The sequence below is a fragment of the Ictalurus punctatus genome, chromosome 10, assembly GCF_001660625.3.
Source record: "Ictalurus punctatus breed USDA103 chromosome 10, Coco_2.0, whole genome shotgun sequence".
Classification (NCBI taxonomy): domain Eukaryota; kingdom Metazoa; phylum Chordata; class Actinopteri; order Siluriformes; family Ictaluridae; genus Ictalurus; species Ictalurus punctatus.
The window spans coordinates 14,929,899-14,946,550 of record NC_030425.2 but is presented as its reverse complement, the minus strand read 5'-3'; the positions used below and the strand labels follow the sequence as shown (position 1 = coordinate 14,946,550).

The window sequence follows — 16,652 nt, the reverse complement described above, 5'->3', positions numbered from 1 at the left end:
ATCAGCAATATTAACATCTGGTTAAATAATTACTCTGGATGATGTTTCTGTTCTGCTGGTGGGTAAAAATCTGTCTTGATAAACACACTCTGTGAGTAATGCGTCACTGGCAATGTTTGAGAGGCAGCACAAATAGCCATGACTCATTGGCCCATTCGTTTCATACATTAGTCATTGTTTGTTTAGTAATTGGGGAGTAACTTATTATTCAGTACATAATATTAAACATATATTTAGAACTAATTTAGCCCTTTTCACTTCAAGTGGACATAGGGATCAGTTTGGATCATCACAGCTTTCCATTTTTTATTCTATAGACTCACAGAGCTTCAAGTGAGTGAAGTCACGTTAAGGTTTTCAATTTTACTCAGACCTTGTATAACATGGAACACTTATTAAATTAAATTATAATTTACAACTCCAATGGGCACACTACTGTAAATGGTCTGCACTTATATAGTGCTTTTTTTTTAACCTTAGCAGTTCTACAAAGCGCTTTACAGTGTTTCTCATTCACCCATTCACCCACACACCAGTGGCTGCAGAGCTGCCATGCAAGGCACTAGCTTGCCATCGGGAGCAACTTGGGGTTCAGGACACTTCAGCATGTGGACATGTGGGCCAGGAACTGAACCGCCAACCATACAATTAGTGGACAACCCGCTGTACCACCTGTGCCATAGCCACCCCATATAATACTGATCAGTTTACGATTCCTTCATTCATCAATACTGGCTAATAGCTGCTTACTGTGTGGCACAATCTGTGTAAACAAACTCCAGGAAACCATTGAAAAATCATGTTTTTGAGCTCTCACTCCTTCTCTCATGGCTGAAACCCAAGAAATTCTTCAACGAAGCAGTGTTTTCCTCCACATGACAAGCTATTCTTCATTCTCACCCTTATTACCTAATCAACCCAGCATTCAACAATTTAACCTCAGTCCAAACTACCCTGTTAAATCTACGGACTGTACCACTAGGTTCATTTTTCAAACCATTTTTCAGAACCGACTTACAATTAATGACCATCCATTAACCTGTGAGTCAACCAATTTAGAGGAATAAAATATAAGTTGGCCCTACTGACATGCCTCTGGACCTGGGCTGATACCGTGGGTTGTGCTTTTCTCACACTACATTACTGTAAAATCAACCAGCAAAACAAGGCTTAAAAAAAGAAAGGAAATGGTATTGACAAGTTGTTTTAAGGCTGTTATTTAAGCTAGTATTATTGTGAGTGTTTGGGGAGGGGGAGACCTACACCCAGGTGGGAACTGGCTACAACTAAATCTGGGAGAAAAGCAAAAAGGGTCATTTTTAATATTATCTCTAACATTGGCTTACCTCTTTCACATTGTGGACCAGTAAATCCATAAACACACGCACATCTGTTTGGTCCAATGCAACGCCCACCATTCTGACACCCATTCTCACAAACAGCTGTAAATGATAAGTCAATTAGTTCATAGTTAATATTCAAGGTACATGAACCCTGAATGATGTATAGCCCATGAATAATGAATGTCTGTGTGTAAAGGTCTGAGTATTAATTTGAGATAGAAACGTTACTCACGCTGTCCACAGTGAGTCCCTGTATATCCCTTCAGACATGCGCAGGAATCTTCATTACAGGCGCCTCCGTTCATACATCGGACACTACAGGACTGAACTGCAAGGAAGAAGGAGAGATTAATGTGTAGAAATTAGCGAGGAGTGAAACCAATTTTTCAGAATTTTCAAACAAGCTATGTTTACATGCAATCCCAACTGATAGCTCAATCAGAATAAAAAAATATCATATCTGAATAGAGTAAAACTGACTGAGATTAAACCAGTCCAATAGAAGAATAATAGCCATGCCTGTGTGTACACTCTGTGCATGTGCATTTGGGTCACGCTGCAATAAAATGGTCCTATAAGAAAACCACTCAATAAGTTTCAAATATTTGAGAGGCTGAACCACAGTAATGTTTTGAGGCGCAGAATGAGAACTGACCATGGTAAGGTTTACATGGTTATTCACAAAAAATACTCTATAGTGTAGGTAACATTAGAAAATAAGTAAAGGCATTATGATACTGCATACTGTGTGCGCTTTAGGTAATTTCCAACAACCAGAGCATCCTTGCTCCTGGATATTGAGCCAATATGAAATGCTCTTATTCTTCCTGTTTATTTAAAGCATCCTGAAACACTAAATGTGTCCCACATCATAAAAGACAATCTTAGCATCCGTTAATTTGAATTGTAGGAGAAAACTGGTTAATTTTGAGCTTTTTTCTGTTATTTTCGTCTTCCGGGTTTAAAATCTCGTCGTGTCACACATCACAGGCATGACATGGCAGTGAATTATAGTACATCAATGATGCGTAGGTATCTCATAATTATTAATGAGCCTGCGTTTTCTTATCCTATGAGAAAATGCGGTCTCTTAATTATTCATGACGGCACGTTGTGATTTCCTACGACAGACGTAGTAGATGAGAGAGGCATTAAAATGGGTCAGAGGTGTTTGTTTCAGTGGTGTAAGAGTTCAAATGTGTTTATTCAGGAGAGCTATGAGAACTGGAGAAAGGTGGACTCCGGATTCGCTCATGAAAGCAGTTTGCATCTACACAATGATGCAGTACTCAGTCCCGAGGACTTTTCCATCCCTTCAAATGAGGCATGTGTCTAATTTTTAACCATGACAGTTTTACTTGCCTTTTGAGCTAATTAAACCGCTTAAAGATCCGCAGGCCGTCGCGTGCAAAACTATGCAATGAGAGTCCATGCTGAAGGGAAGAGCCTTCGCCTTTTTATTCGTGAAAAGCTCGAGCCTATTAACTAGCTACCATTCCGACACTTCTCCTATCCGTGCTGCCTCCAGTTTTGTTTTATGTTTTCCTCCATAGTCACGCCAGGGTCTAATGATTCAAACAGATAGGGCAGAGGACCTGCATTCTTATCTATTGTGTCTCCATTTAGCCATGGGGATTCAGGAGGAGAGAAGTCCTCTACCTCATCCAAGCCCTGCGTACTGCTGCCACTGAAATCTTTTTGTCACTATCCATCTTTATTGTGAGTGTTATGAAGGCTCACCCCCCACTTCCTCTACTGCCACGCCCACTCCCCCTCCCTCCTTCACACAGCCATCCATGCCCATTTAAGCTGCATTTTTGAAAAACATTTTGAGGTAAGACTTGAGCTGAAAGAGGGAGGTTTCATGACCCAGTAATAATCACACTTGAATTATGTTTTACTGATACAGTAATCATATAAAACTCATTCAAACACAATCAATGCAATTAAAAAACTAAACGAGTTGACACCATGTTGTTATAGGAATGTTGATCCTAACCTCGATCTATGCATGTATGTAACTATGGAATGGATTCTATATAATGTGCAAATAAACAGAGACTGTTCGTGAAAAGTCCAGTTTAGGATACGTATAAACAGTTCATTCGGAATTTGCAATCACATTGAAGTCATTTGGAGTGGTGGAAATCTTTGTATGCAAACATAGCCATTGTTCTATTAAATGGCCCACACAGAAGCTGCTGTAGCAGTGAGCCTGTATAGCTGCAGGGGAAATCTACAGCAGCATTAATTAGCAGTCTAATCTCCTGAGATCAACAAGGATATTGTAAAATCCTTAAAGGCAAGCTTGTCGACTCAGTGGCCATTTTCAGTCCAACCAGACCAGACTCCTATCTATTTGAATGGACAGAGAATTGAGAGTCGAGCTTACACATCTGTGCATAAATAATTTTCTTCTACAGTTTCCAGCTAGGCCAGATCTCAAATTGCTTCTTGTGCTCAACTTACATGAAGTTCATACATGTTTTTTTTTTTTACGTCCTATCAAATGCATAGGAAGGCAGGTAGGATTTCCTGTACCTTGTCCGCTTTTATTCAAAATATTGTCAAATATGTTTTTCGAGAGAGAATACTATTAGGCATTCTTCTTACAAGAATGGTTTTTGTTACAGAAATAGTTTAAAGCTTCTCCAGTAGTTTGAGTGGAAAATTTGACTCATTGTGTGTTATGTTTATTTTATAAACTCATTTACCCATTCTCTTAACGGGTGCCAATAATTATGGAATGGACTCGACCATCTTTGAGGGTGGGGAATGTCAGCACTTCCCATAGTAATACTTCAAAGTGCATTGGCTCCCAGCAGTTGTCTGAAAAGCAATTCGGGTTCTTGGCCATGTGTGTTTACACAATAGATCGTTGTGAGAGGCATATGGAATTCCTGTGAGGAGAAATCATCTTCAGTCTCTGACTATGTGTGTGTGTGTGTGTGTGTGTGTGTGTGTGTAAAAACAGAACGGTCCCTTTCTTCTGTCCAAGCAGACATGCTATAGAACAAGATTTGTCATGTAAACCTGAAAAGCACATAAAAAAAATATTTTTATTTGAATACCATGAATTTAGATGCAAGGATGTAGACATCTAAGAGAAAAGCAATGGGAGAAAGTGTCTGGGAAGAAAATCTTAGCTTTATCTAAATTCACATGGAGAGTGGAACTGGAAGGAGATCAGTCACATTCTCCTTGCACACTTCACTGCTCACTTTTGTAACTTAAGCTGGAGGGTGTGTGTACGTGTGTGTGTGTGTCTGTGTGTATGTTTTTTTTCTTGTGCCCCATTGAGCAAATAGGGATAAAGATGACCTCAGTACTTAGACTTGTTGACAGGATGCTGATATCGCCGCTTGATATATCGCCTTACTTGTATTTCCACATTTGTGAGTCGCTTTCTATAAAAGCATCTGCTAAATGAATAAATGTAAATGTAAAATGTATAGACATGTTTAAAAAATTTCTTAATAAAATATAATTATTCAATTATTAGTAGTAGTAGTTGTATTAATTAGCAGATAATTCATTGTAATTAACAGTAATCATTTTGTTTCCTTTTAATGCTTTTGAAACAAAATTTTTGATTAAAAGCATTAATGGAAAAACACTCAATTATTGTCTAGCTTTTCAAAACATACAAATCCATCAGTGTTATTTTTGGACGTTTTTGGGGCTGAAATTTTGGTTCACCCCCCGTCTCCAGCTTTGTCTTTCCTCCCCATGAAACCTGAGCAGCCTCTCTCTCTTCATATGTTTTACAGCCATGTCTGAAGAGCTCCAAGTGTCTCACACACATCTCACACACCACTGGCTGGGTTGACAACTGATTATGAGCCTGAGAATGCACGGCCGGGGCATTTAGTGCATAATCATAGCAAAGACGAAGGTAGAGGAGGATAGTTTGTTTTTTTTATCATGAGTGCAGCTGTGATTCCTTGAGCCCAACTTACAGTGGCCAACAGCCGTTACTGTGGTTTGTTATTTATGGAGTAATTACAGATTCATCGTTGAGTCATAAACATTGCCGCTCTTGCAACGGCTCGGCCATTCAGGCTTTATGAACAATGTTATTACTGATCTATCAAATCTCAGTAGCGTTGCCAAAGAAAATCAGTGTGAGTGTGCGTGTGTTTGGAGGTTATGGTGGGGGCTAATTCGTGTGCAGTTTCATAATATCTCAGCATTTCAAGATTCCAGAGAAATGACATGGCTGATTTCACCATGAGGAGTCAATTGACTGTACAGTTTTATGACCTGTGAGACCATAGCCTTAAATTAAGTGTCAGTTTATCTGTTCTGGACACTGTTACTGTAGAGTAATGGAAAAATAATGGTCAAAAGGTACAACTAGTGGTTATCTAATACATTGCCAAATGATACATCATTCTGAAAATAATAATTGGCATGATGTTTGCATGTCTGTGCTTGTTAATAAGGAATTATTAACTATTAACTATTAGCTAGCAGCAGTGCTGAGTTGACTTAGCATGGTTTCAGCTTAAGAAATCATTTAAACCAGAGTAACATTTTATGTCTCAAATAAAGGAAATGCAGTTTGGTCTGGGGAAAACCTGCCATTTCTATTCTGAATAAAGAGTCAAACCTTTAGTAATTGTTCTTTTATATTTTCAAACCCAAAGCAGCAACAACACAAAAAACAACAGAAAAAAGATTGAGCTAATATTGTATCATTCTATTTTAGACAATATTGAACAATGAGGTTGGAAGCCATGCTGTTCAATGATAACCCATTTGCAGGGATTAATGTGAAAACTAGGACAATTCATGCAGTAATGTATTGGCAATATACTAGACTCCTGTTAGATGTTTATTTTAATATTACTCTTTGCTTTTGTTTATTTATTTTTTAATTGTCTGTTGCTGTTGTGTTACACAATCTGTTTCTTTAGTCCATATTTCCCCTGTTTTTCCCCTGTTTTTGTTTTTAGACTCTATCGAAAACCCCTGGCAACGTCAGAAGGATGAACTGTATTCAGGAATGGGTGCTTAGAAAATCTATTTGAATCAACTGAATTATTGGCCATCATATCTGTTTGCTTTGTAGCTATCAGATTATTGTTATTATTATTGTCGCTGTTACTTTTTCTTTTAATACATTTTTCATCTTTCTTACATACCGCTCAAATCTAAATCCCCAAATTAGTGTAAAAGCAGGTATCATGGTATTATCATTCTTACGTCTGATCTTCTACAAAGGTCACAACAGCATCAAGAAACATAAATATTTCCAGAGATTGCTAGAGAAACCTGTCGAGCCAAGCAATCGATTGTGGAAATACTCCAACGATAAAATTCCATTAGTAAACCTGTTTATTCATTCAAGTGCAGTCTGAGTGAAAATTGCCACTGTTGCAGTTTTGCTCCATTTTTCTTTTAAAACAGAAAACAGGAAATATCATTGGACAATTGCTTTGGATTAAACATGTGACAGGTGAAGGAGTGTCATTTCACTATAATTATCAGTATGCAAACACAGGCTATGCAGCGCTGGCATACCATGGGCAGCAAGACAAGGCACAAAGGGTATTTCCAATCCATATAGGTGTATTGTGCAGGTTCAAAAGACGGAGATGTTTCTGTAACATTTCGCTGCTTTCTAATAACATTTTTTAAAAATAGATTTCAGCATGGCTTTTCTTACCTGCAGCAGCTGCAGCTCCACAGCTGGGAGCGAGGTGACCACTGGAGCAGGTGCACAGGTTCGGCCTCGAGCAGAAGCCATCGCCACAAGAGTTCCTGCAAATTGCTGAGAGGAGAAAAGGTGAAGGTGGAGAAAACGAAAAGGAGTTAATAATAGGCGAACGCCATGGCTTATGAAGCCGTTATGGAATTATACATAATAATGATATATTTATAGCCTTTTACACTACAAATTGTGTCAGATCAGGTGACATCGTTGGCTTACTCAGGAATGGTGAAAGTGGTGAAGAAAAACAATCATAAAGTTAAACAGGAAGAAACCTTCAGAGGAACCAGGCCTTGGCTAAGAGAACACATCCTCCTCTGGATTCATGGATTATTTTATATTGATACCATTTTTTTTTTACCATTGATGACATTGATACCATTGTCTTTGGACTGAGTAAGAGTTTTTTCGTACTCAGCAATACCAAAACTGTTACTGATACCGAAATGAGTAACCTACTTGGTATTACTCAATCAGGGACATCACTGAATATTTTATGTTGCTCTGTTTATATTGGTTGTTGCCATGTGTTGACAGAAATAAACTGTCTGTACTATATTTAAGATGTAATGGTTTTTGAAAATAATCTTTAATAGACTGAGCCAGGTTGATCGACCTGAGCTCACAGAGCATGGTTTTTAGCAATAAGTGCTAGCGCTATTCAGCATGCATGTCTCAGTGCCCGCAGAACTGAAGTGCTCTCATAGTTGCTCTGCATGCTTGATTCATGGCTCCGGGATCACACATTCCTCTGTGTATGCAATTCACGAAACCTTGTGCTTATTTTAATGACTGTTGTATTGGATGATGGTATCAAGCATTTGTGTAAGAACAAATAAATGAAAATTATTTTTAAAAGCCTTTTTATTTTTACTTTAAATTAACAGCTAAAGATGCCAAAATATTAGTTATTTCTGTATTTGTTTGAATCCCTTAAACACCAGGACCCATCAGAGGGTCCAGACTTACAAACCTCACTCTCTCACTACACACTTCACCTATTAATTTCATTGTAGTTACTACTAAATACTATGCTTAATGTAAATAAATAAGTAAAAATCTGAGAGTTTATGGCTATAGCTTTAAATTTATGTTTTAGAGTATGGCTAGGAGAGCTGCTACATGCATAGTTGTGCTTTAGTATCTCTGGGAGGCGTTCCCTTTTTCCATTTCCCTTTGGGAACCCTTAACACATGACCCATCACTTCTCAAAACAAAAACTTCCTGGACCACTTTAGCTCTCAGTCATGAGTCACAGAGGTACTACTCACGAACTATACACTGGTTTCCCCCAGGCAGCGTTTTCCATCCCGGGCAGCAGTAAGGCTGGAATCGAGAACCACATACATTGGGCCTGAAACAAAACCAAATACATCTAATAAACAAAACACACCAAAAGTGCTAAAGTGTACAAATAGTAATAAAAACATCATTCATGAATGCTGTGGAAAATTGTATTATAATCCTGTATTATTATAATGAGAGCCACCAATCAGACATTACTACAGAATTGGTGACAGCCCACGTTTTTACCGTGTGGGTTCCAAAAGTATCTCTGCGATCACTAGCTAGACTAGCCATCCAGAAAACTAGAAAGCAATTAAGTTAAACAAATTCAGTAGAATAAAACTAAGGAACATGAAACAAATCAATACTATAACAACAAAATATAAAACACTACATGTTGACAAAACTAACATAGACAAAATCACTAACATATACACAACAGGACTAACAGATAAAATACATAAAAGCAATATAAATGGAAAGAGGTGACGAGTGGAATAATTTGCATCTGTACAGTATCCGTTTTACACTTTTCTATGAAACTACAGGTTCCACCATATGATATTAATTATATAATGTTCTCAGCGTATAGAAAGTCTGATTTTGTGGTTTCAAGGGATTTCTATGGAGTTTATGCTTCACATTTGTTTGCCTGTAAAAATAAATAAATAAATAAATAAATAAATGTCCCTACATGATTCTACAGTCTGGGCTAGTAAAAAAAAACCCAGCCCACACCTCACTTCTCACTTCTGCATACTGTTCTGTATATTTCTCTTAAGACCAGTGGGGGTGCTGTTGCACTTGGTTCCACAAAAGTTCACACTTCTCCACCATAGAACATTTATTATCAGTAAAGATTCTGATGTGCATGCCAAAATTGAAACCCTTTTTATCTTTGAAAGACAGGTAGCTTCACCCGGCTCGCACATTTATACCAGATCTGTGTTATAGCAAGTGACCTGACCGCAAGGGAACCGCACTATCACCATTCAGCTCTGTAATCATACAGGAAAATCTCCCAAAAATACACAGTTATGAGTTAATGCAAAAGTTTAACGCTGATGTGGCTTTTAATGTAAATATGGTATAAAAAAAGCTTAAAACACACTTTTCAAGGGGCTCACAGAGAATGGTGCAGCTCTCTCAGTAATGCTGAGCTGTTTTTGGCTGAGTTCCAGCTCTGAAGTCCACTTAAAGAGTTCAGTATGAAGACGTCTGACCACATGAGATTAATGTCGTAGCTGTGTTTCACGTTTCCCCAATTACCCAGCATTTCTGAGATAACAATGTTTGCACCATTTTCTGAATGGGTTCTATTTAGTACCAAGAAACAAGAACTATCTGAAGTGAATTGATCCAGTTTCTGTGCTACGACAGACTCCTGCTGCTGCATGACCGGTTGGACAAAATCACCTGTACATGTGGTACAATTTCTGTGATTTTACACACTTTATCCCTGCTTAAAAAAATAGTGTGAGGTCCACTGGGAAAGCCAAGCTCTGTCTGCTAAAGCCACTTTATTTCTGTCAGCACCTGGTTAAGCCTACTGGCCCCAAACAAGCAACATCCATTTGTCCACACACACACACACACACACACACACACACACACACAAACAGAAACATCATTCTTCTGCAGAAATCAAGATGTCTCATGAAAGCAAATTTGTAGATTGTTTAATGGATTCCAATGATAATGAATCACAAGTGAGAAATAGCACGACAAAATCAAGGACAACAAGGAAGAGAGAGATACAAGGTGAAGAAGAAGAGAAAGCAGAGAGAGCTGTTGAGCAGCAAAGACACAGCCATAAAGCACGTGAGCGAGAGAACAATTGTGAGGAGGTGAAAGGGTGAAGGAGATATTTTAAAAAACTAGAGGCTCAAGACAGGAAAAAGAAATGGTGGGAAAGGGCTAAGAATCGGCAGGAGGGGAAAAAAACAGCTTTAAGTTAAGTACGTGGGAGGGGTGGCAGAAAACAAAGCCGGGGATATCAGGCCAGACAATGATGGAGCACCAGCTATCGGGGTAAAAAAAAAAAACCCAGAGGGGTCGCATTTCTCAGCCTAACGCACTCTCTTTTACAACATGACAAATGCGCTCGTACATACAGAGAATAAAAGGAACCTGCCAAAATGGATCCCCCTAGACGTCTCTCTGCATCGGCCTCCACTAAATGCCATGAACATAGTTGACAGCTCTTTGAGTTTAAGCCAATACACTTCCTGGGTTTGTTGTTTCTCCCATCACACTTAAGCACTGGTTGCATTAGACATTGCAATTTTCCTGACCAGGCGAATATGACGGGGTCCTAATGTGATATGATTTTAGAAGGAAGTAAGTTCAGTACATTAGCTAATTAGCAATCTTAGGAAAAAAGGAGCACCATAAATGTTGTAAAGGGATTGTTTCTCTGGGGTCCTTTTCTGTGGTGGGGAGGTGGGGGTGAGGGTGGTGTCCTTTTTTATCCATTCTAAGAACTCCTCAGTTTTTTCTTTTTAGTTTTACTAAATTAGGACATACATCATAATGTGCATGTAAGGCGTTCTTTTACTTTTTATAGCAGCCAATAATCACATTTACTGCCTTTAAAATTAGTACATTTGTGAAAATCCCCAGCTTTAGGAAAATCAGTGATGTCCATAGACGGCTTTTAAAAGAATATTTTGTCAGTGCTGGTTTGTTGTAGGCATATTTGTGGCTGGGTTTTTTTGTTTGTTTTTTTGGTGGGGTTTTTTGCAATTTCAGAATATGACTGGATTTCATACAAGTTTAATACAAATGACATCATAAAAAATATGATGTCAGCCCTGGCGCTGTTTTTAACCTTGCCTTTAGATCTTTTCTTTAGACATTTCCTGTTTAGATTTTCATGTCTATACAAAATGTAAAACCTGCATATAAATATTCAGAAATTAAAATACTTCATTGTCCTGTACCAATTTACATAATATTTACATTTCCACATATGAATGGGATCTCATGCTTTACTTCCAACATGAATGTATTAGAATGCTGTTTGATGTAGAAATGTCTAAGTCTGTCAGAAGGCACAATTTTTTCAGATTTAAATCGCTGGAAAGCTCTAATGTTACAACTTAAATAATAGGCACCTGCAAACAATGGTCTACAAAGCACTTTACACTGTTTCTCATTCACCCATTCACACAAGCACCCATGCAAGGCACTAGCCTGCCATCGTGAACAACTTGGGGTTCAGTGTCTTGCCCAAGGACACTTCAGCATGTGGGCCAGGAATCGAACCGCCAACCCTATGATTGCCCTGTGAGCAAACTGTATGAACGGGAATGTTTGCTCGTCTGATGGTAGTATAATCCATCTGTCCATTTTCCATTCCGCTTATCCTTCACAGGATCGCAGGGAGCCTGGAGCCCTTCCCAGGGAACTCAGGCCACAAGGTCGGGGACACCCTGGACAGAGTGGCAACCCATCTCAGAGCACAATCACACACTTGAACCAATTTGGAAATGCCAATCAGCCTACAGTGCATGTCTTTGGACTGGGGAAGGAAACTGGAGAAAACCCCCGAAGCATGGGGAGAACATGCACACAGGGCGGAGGCGGGATTCAAACCCCCAACCCCGGAGGTGCGGGCAAATGTACTAACCATATACATGTATTTGTCAGCCCTGGTAAGAAACAAGATACATAACACATAATGTACAATGACTGCACTACAATGACTGCAGTAGCATGAGAATAATTTTTAAGCATTGCCATGCTAAGGAAGGAGCCTGCTGTCTGTCAACATGTTCTCATTGAAGTCAATGGCAAAGGGTGCATTTTTGGCAAACTCCTTTTAAAAACAGCTTTAGGATTTTGACATTTTCAAGAGACAGACCCCTGCAGGGCACTGATCTATTACCAGCCAAATATCTCAAGACAAATGAAGCAGGAACCAAGCATGTTCCTTGCAAAATGATCTTGGAGCAGGGCAAAAGATCATAAAAAGAACACATCACCTTGGGACCTACAAAGCAGGAAATTCTTCAATGGCCTCCAGCTTAGTTTTCAAACCTATAAAGAACTAGCCAGACTCATGGAGAAACATTCTAAGCAGACGTGATGGCAAATGCAGGACAATGTTGACTCAGAAGCTACCGTCCATGAACAGGTCAAAGGGTGAGTCATTGGCATCTGCTCTAAGCTCAACCTCCGTACTGCTGTTAGCAGACCCTGTAAATCTGTCAATTGTCTTTGCAGGTCGTGCATGGTCTTTTCCAAACTTTTGGCCTGGATGACCTGTGATGACCCAGATGTCTAGACAAGACTTTGCCCTGAATGTCTGAACAGACACGGAGGAGTCTGCAAGTTCTCACATCTCATCTTTTTTCAGTGGATAGACTCAACTGCATACTATAGACTAACCTAAGAACTGCTGCTGTAATCATAAAGACTAAGATGACCAAACAAACAAAAAAATCACTCTAAAAATTGCCTGTTCATTTTACAGTAATTTATTGGCAACAGGGTTGACAAAATACTATAATTTTATTTTTTTTTTTTTTACAATAATAAGTACTGTAATATCTTACATACTATAAAATCACACATAATCCTGCACATTTGCACATTTGGCTGATGTTGGTTTTGTTTTTTTGTTTTTTTGGGGGGGGTGTTGTTTAAAAAAAAAAAAAAAAAGCATTTAACAATTGTTGCAGGACACAACTCAGCTGAAAGTTAAGGGTCTTGCTCAATGACTCAACCATAGCAGTTTATAAGTGCTGGGATTTGAACACATGACCTTCTGTAACTCAAAGCCTTAACCACTGAGACAAATAGTTTGTACTGATTCAATGTCATCTTTTAGTGTTCATTAATTCAGTGGTAGAAATTCAGTGCTAGTTGTGGTGGCTCAGTAGCTAAGGCTTTGAGTTATGAAGCAGAATGTTGTGTGTTCAATTCCCAGCACTGCCAAACAGCTACGGCTAGGTCCTTGAGCAAGACCCTTAATCATCAGCTCATCAAATGTAAGCCATTTTTTAAAGCATATCAAATTAGCAAATGCACTGGATTATGTGTTATTTTATACTATGTACAACACTACTTTACTAGAGATATGTTCACAGTTGTTTACTGTAAATTTTTATAGTACTTCATTATTAACCCTGTAAATTTTATAGTCAGTTTCTTACAGTGTACATCTGGATTTCTGTAAAGTTTTTTTGTTATTAATCTATTGTTAAAAGTGCTATACTAATAAAATTGAATTGAGTTGAATTAAACTATTCACACAAGTTCCAAGAGGAATGTTGGTACTGCCATTCCGAAGTTAACTTATGAAAAACAAATGGATTATGCATTCCTTACAATATCAGTGAAAAACAATATAAATTCACATGCAATAAAATGCAATCCGTATGGTTTTGTTTTCTGGTATGTGGCGTAAGGTATAAATATACACTATATACTATAAACTAAATACATTTTTACATCATAGAGTGCATTTATATAAATGTGCATTGTGCACAATGCTATCTATTTTACACAGTGCTATCTATTTATTTTTAGATCATAACCACATTGGCTGTGTTACCAGATTATAACAGAGATTATCTGCATAGAAGTTGCAGAAAGGCTTCCTTTTCCCTTTCCCAAGCCAAAATATTTACACAATGCACATTTATATAAATGCGCTCTATGATTCATAAAACATTTGTTGTTCATCACGGAATTCATTGTGCATGAGGCGTTTGAAAGCTGTCCTGACTAGCAGATGAAAACTGACAGTCCCTTGGCTGTGGTCTGAGTGTCTGAATATGATTCTCTGCTTTGAGGAACATTCTCAAAGCCAGCAAATGTTCAACATCTCCCTTGTGGGCATTGCTGGTCTCCTAGCCAACGTTCTGCTTTTCTTCAGAGGTCTTTGAGTCCAGTGCAGCCTGCCGTTGGTGGACCCATGCCACAAATTCTTACAAATCACTCCGCTAAGAGAGCCAATAATTCAGGCAGACTCCACATTAAACAGCCTGCTCAAACAGTCTGAAATAGGCATAATGACCGGGACACAGTTTTAACATCCAGTCTACAAGACCGTCTGAGGTGAGTTTTCATCATTACGTTCCTTCCAAAAAAACAACAACAAAAAAAAACAACATAATAATTTCCTGTTCACTCCATGAAAAGAAAGCAAAATGGGGTTGTTTTAGAGACAACTGTGCAATTTAGACTTCTTTTCAATCAGGGTACAGATTTATGGTTGGCCAACACAAACAAAATGGCAGTCTTTTAGGGTGGGCGACGTGACAAAAATATCATATCAGGATATCTGAAGATGTTAGTTTTGCTGAGGTTAGAATTGGAGCACACAATACACTACCACCTATATAAAAAGTAGCTACCACTCATTTTTAATGTAAAACCTTTTCAAGAATTACATATTTTAACATCCGGCCAGCTACTTGTTACGCAGAACAACAATACAGTTGCTCAGTGTTGCAGAAGGGCTGATGATACCCACTCTCTAAAGAACATTTCATTCATTTAGGCTATGTCAGAAGGGATATCTTATTTTCTAGATAAGAACAGGAATCAGGAAGTTGTGCAAGTTCAGAGTCCCGCTGTGTTTGTGTTTTCTAAATTATGCAGCACAAATCAGTTCTACACAAGGAGGTTCTGGCTGACTGTGTAGATTATTCATAAAAAGTAATGGTGGGAAAACTGGCCAATAGATCTAACCATCTGGAGGGCTTTTGCGTGCAGAGACAAAAAGGTTCCACTACACATGTTGTTATTAAAATCTGTCATGATTTCTTGTACAGAAAGAGAAACAGAGCCAGGAGAATTTAGACACTCAAGCCAAAAGTATTTATTTAGGCCTGGACGACTGACTCACAGACATTTTTGAAAAATCAGTTCTTTGTGGGTATGGCAAGGTCCTGCTTAACGTAATTACAGATGATTCAGTGTAATGGTGACGTATTTCTGTTCATAGTGCTTTCTGCCTCGTTGTCACCTGTAGCCTGGAAACAAACGTCCTTTGTAACAGCACCCAAGTGATGGGAATACCTCATTTCCTGTGGCAGTTTGCGGGGGAGTAAATAAGCAAGGACAGATGAGAGGCTGACTGGAATAACTGATCCAGACATTCGAGACCACAGAAAACAAAACATCCCTTGTTGCAGCAAAACTTTTTCAAATATACTGAAATCCACCCAGTTCTGTGGACTCACACATCTGTCCCAGAAACCCTGAGAGGCACACTGCAGAAAGGCTTGGAAAGCTACCTTCATCACAGAAAGCTTCGTGTTGAGTGACAGTGTATTTACGATAGCTTTTGAAATAAACCACTGTGAAATTATCCTTGTAGTCAAATGTGTAGAAAGTAAATGCCCATGTCACCATCGCATCCATCATTTCACTGTTTCTGAAAATTGCCAGGTCAATTCACCTATATCACCTACACAGTATGTCGCCTTAAATACTCGTCCTAAATTTGGTAGGGCTTTAATCCAGTTGGTATTGGAAAGCAAATGGTCACATGCTTATTCTTCAACAAATGGCATTACAGTTATTTTCCAGATTTTTTTTTTCCCATTTGTGCTATGTTTAAATGGGAAATTGTGTGTTCACTATATCTACGAGAAGATTTCACACGAACAGCCCACTCTTGTATTTATTCTTGTATAACTTCTGAAGTCTAATTTTTTTTTATAGTTTCAGGGTCAGCAGTGCTCTCACAACTGATGTGTAATGGTTTTCAATATTGCAATTCAGTTAGCATTCAAAGCTAAGTGCAGGTAAAGTTCCATTTTAGTCATACAGTGTCTTTTTTTTTTTTTTTTTTACAAAGTTACCAACATATCTGAGGTAAATGTTGATGTTCCCAACTGTATTGTCTCAAATTAACTGTCACTATGTCTTTACATTGGCAGTACAAAAGACTTATATATTGATATATCCAAGCTAGCTAAATTGTTACCATCTGTCACTTGCTAGCTTTTGCACAGTGTCCATGTTTTCCAGTTGTTTAGCAACAATGCTCTCACAACATGGCAATGTGGCTGTTCAGTTAGCAGGTAATGCTAAGTGTAATTAAAGTTTCATTTTAGACATATGGTGTTTTTGCTCACAAATTTTCCAACATATCTGAGGTAAATCTCATTTCTACTGTCATTATGTCTTTACACTGTCAGTACAACCGACTTTATGGCCATGATCGAGCTTGATAAATTGTTACCTTAGGTCATTACCATTACCTAGTTTTATAATTACTATACATATTTCTAATTGCCTAGCAACAGTACTCTTGCAACTTTTCTCAATGTTGCAGTTCTGTTAGC

The 16,652-nt window shown here is 38.4% G+C and overlaps 1 protein-coding gene across 1 annotated transcript in view; it reads right to left on the bottom strand.

The window, feature by feature from the left end:
- Positions 1–16,652, bottom strand: part of fbn2b (fibrillin 2b) — an 83,905-nt gene that overhangs the window by 63,944 nt on the left and 3,309 nt on the right. Inside the window, exons 3-6 of the mRNA XM_017478483.3 lie at positions 8,331–8,413; positions 7,015–7,119; positions 1,576–1,671; positions 1,347–1,442 (exon numbers count right to left, since the gene is read on the bottom strand). Coding sequence (XP_017333972.1) covers positions 1,347–1,442; positions 1,576–1,671; positions 7,015–7,119; positions 8,331–8,413 — 380 coding nt within the window. The remainder of the gene's footprint in view (positions 1–1,346; positions 1,443–1,575; positions 1,672–7,014; positions 7,120–8,330; positions 8,414–16,652) is intronic.